The sequence below is a fragment of the Bombina bombina genome, chromosome 1 (assembly GCF_027579735.1).
Source record: "Bombina bombina isolate aBomBom1 chromosome 1, aBomBom1.pri, whole genome shotgun sequence".
In the NCBI taxonomy this organism is placed as follows: Eukaryota; Metazoa; Chordata; class Amphibia; order Anura; family Bombinatoridae; genus Bombina; species Bombina bombina.
The window spans coordinates 593,546,346-593,559,907 of NC_069499.1; the positions used below are offsets into that span (position 1 = coordinate 593,546,346).

At 40.9% G+C, this 13,562-nt stretch overlaps 1 protein-coding gene across 2 annotated transcripts in view; it reads right to left on the reverse strand.

Moving 5' to 3' along the window:
- Positions 1–13,562, reverse strand: part of PCNT (pericentrin) — a 470,255-nt gene that overhangs the window by 378,176 nt on the left and 78,517 nt on the right. For both annotated transcript variants that reach the window (XM_053698889.1, XM_053698888.1), the window contains 5 exons: positions 11,943–12,092; positions 11,688–11,825; positions 11,085–11,236; positions 10,555–10,769; positions 10,168–10,385 (listed from right to left, as the gene is read on the reverse strand). In XM_053698889.1, coding sequence (XP_053554864.1) covers positions 10,168–10,385; positions 10,555–10,769; positions 11,085–11,236; positions 11,688–11,825; positions 11,943–12,092 — 873 coding nt within the window. The remainder of the gene's footprint in view (positions 1–10,167; positions 10,386–10,554; positions 10,770–11,084; positions 11,237–11,687; positions 11,826–11,942; positions 12,093–13,562) is intronic.

The window sequence follows — 13,562 nt, forward strand, 5'->3', positions numbered from 1 at the left end:
CTAGAGAAGAAAGATCCTTTCCTTCTAAGAATGTCTCGCCTTACTGAAGTGATGCCATAAACAGAAAATCTCCCCAATTACTAGTGGGGATATTAAACTTCTAGACAGCAGGAGGCGGTAAAGAGAAACTCAGCAAAGCTGTTAAAGTGAAGGTCAAGTTAAATTAATCGGTGGCCTTGTTTTTAATATATTTCACTCGTTTTCTTCAAAAACTTACCTTTTAATTCTGACAGCCGCTCCAGTGATTTCCCCCGGCCGTCAGAAGCCTCTTCATATGTCAGATAACAAATCCGGCTTCTTCCAATCACGGCTTCCCCCCGGGGGAATCATGGCCTGAGGCAACACCATGATTGGAGGAAGCCGGATTCTTCATTTTGGACCCGCAAAGAGGGTTTGCGACGGGCGGAGGAAGCACTGCAGCGGTTGTCAGGATTAAAAGGTACGTTTTTGAAGAAAACGAGTGAAATGTCAATTTTGATGAATTAAAGTGCCCTTGTTTATAAAAACTGGGCACCGATTCATCTAAATTGACATTCACTTTAAGAGTAACTTTCCTTACTGATAATCCCCAGTCATTCAGCCAAAGAAAAAATGGAAAAAGAAGAAAAAAGGATAGAGAGGTGCCTGAGGTTTACTCAAAGAAAAAAAAAAAAAAAAAACAACACACAACTGCCGAACATAATTTAAAAAGAGGGCGAGGTCGTGGACTCTCCATGTCCGGAAAGAAATTTATCAGGTAAGCATACATTTTGTTTTCTTTCCTATGGTATGGAGAGTCCACAACGTCATTACAATTACTAGTAGGAACCAATACCCAAGCTAAAGGACACGGAATTAAAAGGGAGGGAGAAAAAGGCAGGACGACCTAAACAAAAAGGCACCACCGCTTGAAGAACCTTTCTCCCAAAAGAGGCCTCAGCTGAGGCAAAAGTATCAAATTTGTAGAATTCGGAAAAAGTATGCAAAGAGGACCATGTCGCCTTGCAAATCTGTTCCACAGAAGCTTCATTTTTGAAAGCCCAAGATGAGGAGACAGCCCTAGTGGAATGAGCTGTAATTCTCTCAGGAGGCTGTCCAGCTGTCTCATAAGCAAAACAAAATCATACTTCTTAACCTTTATGCTTTCCATTGAAAACCGAATCATACTTCTGACCTTTATGCTTTCCAGAGAAAACAACAAACAGGGCAGAAGATTGTCGAAAATCTTTAGTAGCTTGAAGGTACACGCACAACATCCAAATTATGTAAAATACATTCCTTATGAGAAGAAGGATTAGGACAAAAAGAAGGAACAACAATTTCCTGATTAATGTTTCGATCCAACATCACCTTAGGGAGAAACCCAAATTTAGTACGAAGGACCACCTTATCTGCATGAAAAATAAGGTACAGGGAATCACACTGCAGAGATGAAAGCTCAGAAACTCTGCGAGCGGAAGAAATAGCAAGAAGAAACAAACCTTCCACGATAACAATTTTATATCAACAACATGCAAACGGAGCCTGCTGCAAAACGTTAAGAACTAGGTTAAGGCTCCAAGGAGGAGAAACAGGTTTAAACACAGGCCTGATTCTGACCAGGGTCTGAACAATAGCTTGACCATCTGGTAAATCTGCCAGACATTTGTGCAAAAGACAATGCAGAAATCTGACCCTTCAGAGTACTGACTGACAAACATTTCTTCAGGCCATCCTAAAGAAAAGAAAAATATATCCCGGCTACAGGAGAAACCCTTAGATTCGCACCAAAAAGAAAATGTATGCTTACCTGATTAATTTATTTATTTTTAGACACGATGAGTCCACGGATCATCTTCATTACTCGTGGGATTTCACCTCCTGGTCAGCAGGAGGAGGCAATGAGCACCACAGCAGAGCTGCTATATATAGCTCCTCCCTTCCTTCCCACTCCAGTCATTCGACCGAAGTTAGGAAGAGAAAAGAAAAGCCAAGGTGCAGAGGTGTCTGAAGTTTACAAAAATTTAAAACCTGTCTTAAAAGAACAGGGCGGGCCGTGGACTCATGTCTAAAAAGAAACAAATTTATCAGGTAAGCATAAATTTTCTTTTAAAAGAAACGATGAGTCAACGGATCATCTTCATTACTTATGGGATACAATACCCAAGCTAGAGGACACAGATGATACAGGAGGGACAAGACAGGGAACCTAAACGGAAGGCATCACTGCTTGAAGAACCTTTTTCTCCCAAAAGCAGCCTCAGTCGAGGCAAAGGTATCAAATTTATAAAATTTAGAAAAAGTGTGAAGAGAGGACCAAGTTGCAACCTTGCAAATCTGTTCTACAGAAGCTTCATTTTTGAATGCCCATGAGGAAGCAACAGCCCTAGTGGAATGAGCCGTAACCCTGTCGGGAGGCTGCTGTCCAGCAGTCTCATATGCTAAACGGATGATACTCTTCAGCCAAAAAGAAAGAGAGGTAGCCGTAGCTTTCTGACCCTTACGTTTTCCAGAAAAAATTACAAACCAAGAAGACTGAAGAAAGTCGTTGCTTGTAAGTAAAATTTCAAAGCACTGACTACATCGAAATTGTGCAGAAGACGTTCCTTCTGAGTAGGAGGATTAGGACACAAGGAAGGAACAACAAACTCCTGATTAATGTTCCTATCGGAAACAACTTTAGAAAGAAAACCTAATTTAGTACGTAAAACTACCTTATCTGAATGAAAAATAAGATAAGGCGAAGTGTATTGCAACGCCGAGAGCTCAGACACTCTACGAGCTGAAGAAATAGCAACAAGAAATAAAACTTTCCAAGATAACATCTTAATATCTAAGGAATGCATAGGTTCAAACGAAGCCCCTTGCAGAACCTTGAGAACTAATTTCACACTCCATGGAGGAGTAACTGGTTTGAACACAGGCCTGATCCAAACCAAGGCCTGACAAAAAGATTGTATATCTGGGACATCTGCCAGACGTTTGTGTAACAAAATAGATAAGGCAGAGATTTGACCTTTAAGGGAACTTGTCGATAAACCCTTCTCCAAACCCTCTTGGAGAAAAGATAAAATTCTGGGAATCCTAACTCTACTCCATGAGTAGCCCTTGGATTCGCACCAATACAGATATTTACACCTTATCTTATGGTAAATCTTTCTAGTTACAGGCTTATGAGCCTGAATCATGGTCTCTATGACCGAATCAGAAAAACCCCGCTTGGATAAGATTAAGCGTTTAATCTCCAAGCAGTCAGCTTCAGAGAAACTAGATTTGGGTGAAGGAAGGGTCCTTGAATTAGAAGGACCTCCCTCAACGGAAGTCTCCAAGGTGGCAAAGATGACATGTCCGCCAGATCTGCATACCAAATCCTGCAAGGCCAAGCAGGGGCAATGAGGATCACCGATGCCTTTTCCTGTTTGATTTGAGCAATGACCCGAGGAAGAAGAGCAAACGGGGGAAACAGGTATGCTAGGTTGAAGGACCAAGGAACTGCTAGAGCATCTATCAGTTCCGCCTGGGGATCCCTGGACCTCGACCCGTATCTCAGGAGCTTGGCATTCTGATGAGATGCCATGAGATCTAACTCCGGCCAACCACATTTGAGAATCAGGTTGGAGAACACTTCGGGATGGAGTTCCCACTCTCCCGGAAGAAAAGTCTGCCTGCTCAGAAAGTCCGCCTCCCAGTTGTCCACTCCTGGAATGTGGATCGCTGACAGATAGCAAAAATGGGCCTCCGCCCACCGGATTATCTTAGCTACCTCGGGCATTGCTAAGGAACTCCTCGTTCCTCCCTGATGATTGATGTAGGCCTGAAGCAATCCGGATATAAAGGGCTGTATAGTGCACCAACCGCTTGCTTAATTTTTGCAAAAACCATGCGGTTCAAGTGTGACGTAGCTCAGCCGTTCCTCATACACAAGACCAAACTGAGTGTTGCGCAGTTCAGAGACAAGCACGAAAACAGTAGCCCCGCCCATCGTGGGCGTCACTAAACATACCTCAACCGGCTTCATAGAAAAAAAACAAGCCGTTAGAACAAACAACTACCGTAACAAATATATAGCTTATCTCCCAGTCCCAGTGCTCCTGTACTTGTGCTGTCTCCAATAAAAATCTCTAACATAAAGAGTTAATGTCCCAACATAAAGCAACCCATGGTTCTGAGCCTTATGTGAATTCATTTAAAGTGCCCACTTTTCTCTGTCTTTTTTTTTTCTGTTAGTTTCTCTCCAGAATAAAGAAAAAGTCAGCACTTACCTGAATGCTGTCCGACAGCAAGACAGTCCAGCAGGTTTAAGAGATCCTCTCCCTCCCATAGCCCTGTGGAAGATGATGACGCCTGAGTTAATAATTCCATAGGCTATCAGGATTAGGGCAAAATAAATATATGGGAGGCGCAGTGAGAATTATGTCCCACCAGTTCCCATAGCTTTAAAGCCACCAAAAGCTCTACTGAAGAGACTGATCTGGACTACAGCTACACCCTAGAACAAAGCAGCACTATCTTGCACTACTTTAAAAATAAAAAACTCTTGATTGAAGAATCTAATCTAACACCTCACTTTAGTTCTTCATATCACTAACGTTGGCAAAGAGAATGACTGGAGTGGGAGGGAAGGGAGGAGCTATTTAACAACTCTGCTGTGGTGCTCTTTGTCTCCTCCTGCTGGAGGTGAATATCCCATAAGTAATGAAGATGATCCATGGACTCATTGTGTCTTTAAAAAGAAAAAAAGGTATGTACGCCATACCTTATGGTAAATCCGGCGACTAACAGGTTTACGAGCTAAACACGACTAAAGAGAACTAGGCTTCAAACTTCAAGCAGTCAACTTCAGAAAATCTAGATTTGGATGGTAGAATGGACCCTGAATTAGAAGGTCCTTCCTTAGAGGTAACCTCCAAGGTGGAAGAGATGACATCTTCACCAGATCCTGCGAGGCCAGACAGAAGCTATTAGAATCACAGACGCTCTCTCCTGTTTGATACGAGCAATGACTCTTGGAAGGAGAACAAACAGAGGAAACAAGTATGCTAGACCGAAGTTCCAAGGAACCGCCAGAGCATCTATCAGAGCGGCCTGAGGATCTCTTGACCTTGATCCGTACTTTGAAAAGTTGGCGTTTTGACAAGGCACCATCAGATCCAACTCCAGAACCCCCCACCTGAGAGTTGTCTTCTCAGAAAATCCGTCTCCCAATTGTCCACTCCTGGAATGTGGAAGGCAGATGGGAGACAATTGTGAGCATCCGCCCACTGCAGAATGCGAGTCACCTTCTTCATGGCCAAGGAACTCAGAGTTCCTCCTTGGTGATTGATGTAAGCCACTGAGGTGATGTTGTCCGGCTGGAATCTGATAAACCGGACTAAAGATAATTGAGGCCAAACTTTCAAGGCATTAAAGATTGTCCTCAACTCTAAGATGACTCTTCCCGAGACCACAGGCCATGAGCTTTTAGAGAACTCCAAACAGCACCCCAGCCTAACGAGCTGGGGTCCGTAGTCACAATCAGCCAGGAAGGTCTCAGGAAGCAAGTGCCTGAGACAGATGTTCCTATGAAATCTACCACGAAAGTGTCTCTTGTTAGGGGATCCAGATATATCCTCTGTGATAAATCTGAATGTCTCCGTTCCATTGACTGAGCATGCAAAGCTGCAGCGGTCACAGATGGAACTGAGAAAAAGGAATAATGTTCATGGAAGGCAACATCACACCAATCACCTCCATGCATTGAGCCACTGATGGACGAAAAGCAGACTGGAGAGAAAGGCAAGAAGTTTGGATTTTCTGACGTCCATCAGGAAAATCTTTATGGACAGGGAATGTATGATTGTCCCTAGGAAACACGCTCTTGTAGCTGGAACTAGAGAACTATTTTCCAGATTCACTTTCCACCCGTGGGAACGTAGAAAAGACAACAACATCTCTGTATGAGATTTTTCTAGTTGAAAAGATGACACCTGAACCAAGATGTTGTCTAGGTAAGGCGCCACAGCAATTCCCTATGATCTGACCACTGCCAAGAGCCCCCCAGAACCTTTGTGAATATTCTGGGTGCCGTGGCAAGACCAAACGGAAGTGCGACAAACTGGAAATGTTTGTCCAGAAAGGCAAACCTTAGAAACAGGCGATGATACCTGTGAATGGAAACATGGAGACACGCATCCTTGAGGTCTATGGTCATCATGAATTGACCTTCTTGAACCAATGGAAGGATGGAACGAATAGTTTCCATCTTGAAGGACCGAACCCTGAGAAATTTGTAGAGGCAATGTTCCCTCCTTTTTTGGAACCACAAAAAGATTTGAATAGAATCCTTGCCCCTGTTCCTCTACAGGAACTAGAACAATTACTCCCAGGGAGGATAGAACTTCTACGCAGTTTAAGAAGGCCTCTCTCTTTACTTAGTTTGAGAATAGTCTTGACAGCAGAAATGGGCTCCTTGGAGGGCAAGACTTGAATCCTATTCTGTAACCCTGGGATACTATGTCCACAGCCCATGGATCTGGGATATTGCGTATCCAAGCTTGCTGAAAAAGAGGATATCAACTCTGGATCCTATCAAGGTATAAAGGAGCCACACTGTGACCCTGTTATAGTGTTTTATGTGTAAAAATATAAACAATCTTACCTCCAGGATCCATGCTGTGGAACAGAACATAGCCTCTCAAGTGTGACAGTCTTATAGCAGCGCTCCTGACATGGACTTGAGTGAGAGAAAGCAGGCAGTGAAACTCGTCAACACTGATTTCTTTGGAGCTGTTAGCAGTAGTCTGGATGGTTTCTCAGAAAAACTTTCCCTGCATCTAACTTTCATCAATACTCTCACTGAGAGGTTGACATGACTACTTAAAACTACAGTCCTATCTCCAAGGGCAGATACCCTTTTTCAGTACTCTAAATCTTCTGACACTTCTCTGCCACCTCCTAACGTGACGAAAGGCAAAGAATGGCTAAGGTAGTGAGGAAGTGGGAGGGATATTTAAGCCTTTGGCTGGGGTGTCTTTGCCTCCTCCTGGTGGCCAGGTATTGTATTTCCCAACAGTAAGGAATGAAGCTGTGAACTCTCACGCTTTCCTGAAAAAGGAAAAGCAGATACAGCAGAAGTTATCTGTGGAGCAAAATCCCCTGGTAAATAAACAACTCCAGGAGGATGAGAGGAAACAGAAGGCACTGAATGAGAAACAATTAAGGCTTGGGACGTTTGTGGAGAAAGCCGAGGCATGTCACGCACAGCATTATCCTGAGACATACTTGGCTCAGAAGGTAGTAATTTGCCTTTAAAAACAAAAAATTTAAATAGACAGATCCTGTTCTGTGTCCATTGCTACAGAAATCAGACCCACTAAATTAGAATATAACCAAAATCTTAACGAACTTTTAGAAAACTAGAAAGTTAACTATAAATTTGTCAAAAGAATCTGTTGCACTTAAAACAACCTCAGACTGCCTGAGGCTCCTACAGTGACAGGATTGAAAAACCCACTAGTAAGAGAAAGCGAGACTCTCCTACAGAGTTCCTCTCCTCTCGGAAGACAATCCGATCTTCGAAGAATAAGGTGCAAAGCTGACACACCAAAACTCACTAAACTCCGCTCTGTATAACCCAGAAGAACAGAGAGTCACGTGAGTGGGCTATAGAATATAAACTGCATCACAAATCTGAAGTTAACTAGCGTGCGAGTTTAACGGTTTAAAGTGAAAGTAAAACACCTAATCTATCTTAACCCATATCCAGGCTCCATACATGAAGGGAAATTATATAAAAAAAAAAATAAAAAAAACAAACAAACAGCCCTTCAGCCAAGTAAAATTCCAAGCATAGCTCTTCATTAACCCCTTCAGTCTCTCTCAATCATTCCCATGTAAAGTGCCAGTAACGCTGCCCATAAATGAACCCTTAACCAAAAGGATAACTATGTCCTAAAAAAAGATCCACATGAGGGTTAACCTCTAAAGTGCTGTCCAATACCTAGAAGGCAAAGGCACTTACCTGTGGATCCAGCTGCAGGGCAGATAACGGCTTCTTAGGTGTGACAGGCACTCCACTCCCTGTCAGGAGGACCTGTAGGAAAAGAAAGAACAGAGTAACTAACCATGGCTTTCTCCAAAGGGGTAGCAAAAGTGTTAGAAGGCGGCGAGGTGCCTTTGCTTTACTTCTAACTGCTAAAAGCCACCACTACTCTTACTAAAGAGATTGACGTGGACACAGCTAGACCCCCAATCCTTGCTTGGAAAGAAAAGTACCCATAAAAGGATTAAATATCTTCAGACCCGAACTTCGCACATCGTCCATTGACAGAGGCAAAGAGAATGACTGGGGATTATGGGTAAGGGAAGTTACACTTAACAGTTTTGCTGGGGTGTTCTTTGCCTCCTCCTGCTGGCCAGGAGTTGAATATCCCCATTAGTAATTGGAATGACATTGTGGACTCTCCATGCCATAGGAAAGAAAACAGCCCAAATCACAGCATAATAAAGGGACTGAGAGTACACCAATCACCCCTGACCTAAAGATGTTTCTACTTAGTAAGAGTTGCATCCCCAGACCCTATATGAGGGTAAAGCGGTGCCAGCCAGACACTTAAAACAGTTACATAGTGCTTTCGGACATAAATTAAATTATTCTCCCCAGGACTCCAGTAAAGACCAACTTTACCTGATCCCTCAGGCTATAGGGCAAAGATAAAGTTCTGACTGCTCTGAGCCCAAAAGACCTTCTGGGAGAAGGGAAGGTGCCACCCAGTCACCCATAATCCCCATTAAGGAGCTCAGTAACCTGCTTTTGCTGTCTAAAAACTATCCCCAATATGAAGAGATAAATGTGTCCCCCAGACTACACTGAAAATTAAATGAGGATTTTTAACCCCCAAAGTGCTGTGTCCTTCTAACCTAGAAGGCAAGAAGCACTTACCTTTGGAGTTCAGCTGCGGGACAGGCACAGCAACTCAGGTATGGCAGACTCAAGACGACCTTTGACAGGGACCTGTAGAAAAAGAAAAGCAGAGTAATTAACCCTGGTTTTCTATATAGGGGTAGCATAAATGTTGGAAGGGAAGCAAGAACTACCTCGCAGTCTTCCAACTGCTAAAAGCCACCATTACTCTTACTATAGAGGATTACATGGACACAGCATAGCCCCAATCCTTGCTTGTATGGAAAAGTACCCATTAAAAGGATTAATATCTTCAAACACCATCTTCGCACATCCTCCTGATGTACAAGGCAAATAAAGAATGGGGGTTTATGGGAAGTGGGAGTGATAATTATAGCTTTGCTAAGGTGGGCTTTTGCCTCCTCCTGGTGGCCAGGAGTTGAATTCCCACTAGTAATTAGAATGGTTTTGTGGACTCTCCATGCCATTGGAAAGAAATTAACATTTTAAAGCTTTATCTCTTCCACCTCCCTTGAGTGTAATTTCTTCTGCTTTCTGTGTTAACATAGTTTCTCAACAACCGATACTTAGGTATAGAAACTTTCGGTATAGGTAGGGATAATACAGGCTAATCAGCTATCTCAAATGCTGATATAAAGGCTAAGGATCTATTTGTAAACAATTTAATACACTCCAGTAGGTAAAATGGATCCTTAGGAACAAATTAAAGGAGAGAACGTTTTGGGGTAAACTGTCCATTTAAGGACACTGCTTTAATTTTTTTTGTTAAAGGGACATTGAACACAAAAAAAAATATTTTGTTATTCAAACAGAACATACAATTTAAAAAAAAAGTTTCCAATTTACTTCTATCATCAAATTTGCTTCCTTCTCAAGTTATTCTTTGTTGAAGAAGTATCTATAGATAGGTAGGGTGCATATATCTGGGGCACTACATGACATGGTGCTGCCATCTAGTGCTCTTGCTAATGTGTAACAGTGCTGCAAAACTACTGTCATATAGTGCTGCAGAAACACATACACACTCCTGACCTTACCGTCCTGCTTTCAACAAAGGATAACAAGAAAACAAAGAAAATGTGATAATAGAAATACATTGGAAAGTTCTTTCAAATTGTATGTTCTTTCTGAATCATGAAAGAAAAATTAGGGGTTTTATGTCTGTTTAATATAAATAACACGACCACTGCCCTCTTGGCAAGAAAAAAAATAAACAAAAAAACAAGTTTGAACCTTCTGTATTTGGGTTTAGTGTTGCAGTAATTTTTCAAGATGCACTTGCATGTTTTGTTTTGGTTACTGCTTACCTGGGCTGCTGACTCTGTAATCATTTCTAGAAGCCTTTCAACTGCAGCACGCAAACGCTGGCTAATATGAAGTATCTTTTCTTCATTCTCTAAGCCTAGTTCTAGACTCCCAAGCAGAGATTCACAGAGATACTCTGATAATTCACAACCCTCATCTGAAGACATCAAGCTATGCTCAGTCACAGTCTCATAGTGGTGGCTCACAAAATGCTTTTCATCTATAAAGAAAACAGGATTGAGGTTTGTAATTGATCAGGTAAAAATCATAACAAATGCCTAAGATTATCATTTTTGCAATCTAAATGTAAATACATTCTATTGCTTCAGCTATTTAACTATTTACAAAAATGACTGTATATCATACAGGTAATTTAGGACTGCTCTTACTGCTTTCTGGAAGCTCAGATCCTTTCTGAAATACAGAGGTGCTCATGGGATTTTTCAAATGTTGCATTCCATTCCCAGATTCCTCCAGCTGAGACAAACTGCTATCTAAACAGAGACCAATTTTTTTGGCAATCAAGTCTTCTGTGGACATTGTGTTTCTAAGAATCTCAGATAAAAGCTTGAAGAGACGCTGGGATGAATTCTGTGCCCTTTTCCTGAAAGCGAAACAGAAAAGATGGTTATCATGATATGATCTGTAAACTGCTCAAGAATTCTCTTTTCTCATACTGGCAATAGATCCTTTCCTTCCCAATCCCAAATCGCTTACTACAATCATTCCCACATGTTAGTTATTGTATGAACATAGAGCCATCCTCATATATAATACATCTCCTCAGACTCTCCTTTTAAACCACATAATAATCTATATAAGAACAGGAACTTAAGAAAACAAGATGTTGTGTAAAGATTCAAGATAGTTATCAACAGCTATTATTCTGTTAATCATATCTTCAAACTGTTTTACTCACTGCTCTTGTTGGACACTTTGCACATCAGATCTTAACATCTCTACCAGGTTCTCAGCCTCCTGGTTTTCCCGCTCACGCCTTTGCGTAAGCGTCTCAAGTTGACTGCCGGTTGTTTCCATTTCTTTGGTCAGGATAGTCACTTTCTCCTGTAGCTAAAGGAATCAAATAAACCCATGTGAGGAAAGGGAATATGACAAAACAAGGGTACCCTTGTGGTCGTTTATCAATAACACTAGATACAAATTAACAAATTCACTTTCTTGAATCAATGCCTTGCTATAGTAAGCATTGTTTTTGTTGCTCAGATACTTAGAAAACTAACAAATTATTCATTTGCCAACACCACTCCTAGTACACACCCAATTGCATAAAACTTGAATGGCTGACTGCACAAGACACTAGTATAAAGAGCAAATCTCTACAATAAAGATTTAGCATAAAAGCACCAAACTAAAAAAAGACATTCATACTGCACATTGCTCTCATTATAATTGTCATTTCTGGTAAAATCATAATCTGAGTTTAACGCGTGCAAGAGAGACAGTACAGATTACAATATCAAGTGCAGACAAACTGACTACTGATCAGAGTAAAGGTAATTACCTCCAATATTTCTTTGTTTTTTTCGTGCAACATGTGATCCATCTCTATTTTGTGGGCAATCTGTAACTTTTCTACATCTCCAGAAAGCATCTTTTCTTTCTCTTTAAGGGCACTTTGCTTCTCTGCCTCAAATTCATCCTGAAAGCAGATATTACAAGACGATAGAGTGGTTGCATTTATACAGTAAATACTCCCTTAGTAGTTACTTACAATACAGTTGTAATGTTGCTACCCAAGGAAAAAAAAAAGCTTTACCTTCAGTTGAGTGATTTGTTGCTCTAGTAACATCTCTGACTGACATTTCAGAAGCTCAATTTCCTCCTGGAATCGCACGTGCTGTTCAGCCTTCTGCTGTAGTTCAGCTGATAGAGCCTGGCGCTGACTGTTTAATTCAGTCATCAAGAGCTAAATGATAAACACCAACCATACAAAGGTGTCAATTTTCTATTCTAATAAACTCCTTGTATACTTCAATTTCTGAGGGTCTACATTCTTACAACTTTGTACCTATGCTTGAAAAAGTTGAGTTCCATGTCCCTTTAAAATCTTCCATCATTTATATAACAAAAGTTAAACATGTTGACAATAATAGGTTAAGTTAAACTTGTTTATATTTGAAGTGAATGATTGCATAGAATGGAGATGTGGGACTCTACTGCTCATTGGCCGATACAGCAGACGCACACAAAAAAAAAAAAAGTTAGTTTAATTCCGGGCAGGAAAACCAAATTACTACTGTTTATATTTCTTCATAGCGGCTGAATGATAATTCTGACATCTGTAAGTATTTCAAAGTGCAAAATATCTTGGTGCAAACTAGATGCAAATGAGATGATAAAATTATCTAAATGCAGACATCAACAAAATGCATAATAAATGCATACATTTATAATATATATTTTGAATTTCTTAGATATTCAAGGAGGCAGTAGATCCTATAAATAATAGATTTATAAATATACAAACAATAATAATATCCATACAAACTAGGTAGGTAATAACCTCCCAGCTATCTTCAAGATTATTCTTTTACTCTAAAAGTACCATTACTTTTCCTCCAAGCGACTAGTCTGCAGGGACAAGAAAGTGTTTAGGAGGGGGGAAAGAAGTAAAGCGAAAAACGGAGAAATAGAAAGACAATACAGTTCTTCAGCCTAGATCAAAGCTATAGACCTAAGCTACAGAAATCACTTAACAATGAAAAGTAGATTATTTATAAAAGTGGAGATTGCTGGAAGATTTCTGAGATACTCTATATATGGTCAAAAGTATGTGGACATCCCTAATTGGAGTTCAGATGTTTCAGCCACACTCATTGCGGAATAAATTTATAGTCATGACAAACATTGGCAGTAAAATGGGTGGTGCTGAAGAGGTCAATAACTTTATATGTGTCCCGATCATAAAATGCAAATTTTGTCACAAGTTAATTTTATTTCTACCCTATTAGAACTGCCTCGGTCAACTGTAAGTGCTATTAATGTGAAGAAACATTTATGTGCTACAACAGCCCAGCCATGAAGTGGTAGACCACACAAACTCACATAATGGAGCTGCTGATTGCTGAAGCTTTCATCACATAAAAACTGCTCATCTTTTGCATCACTCACTACTGAGTTCCAAACTGCCTCTGGAAGCAACATCAGCAAAAGAACTGTGCATTGGGAGCTTCATGAAAAGGGTTTCATTAGCCGAACAGCTGTACACAAGCCTCACATCAACATGAGCAATATCAAGCATTGGCTGGAGCATTGCAAATTTTTTTCTCTGGAGTGATGAATCAAGCTTCAATATCTGGAAGAATCTGGATATGAAGGATGCCAGAAAAACGCTACTTTCCCAAATGTATAGTGCCTACTGTATAGTTTGGTTGTG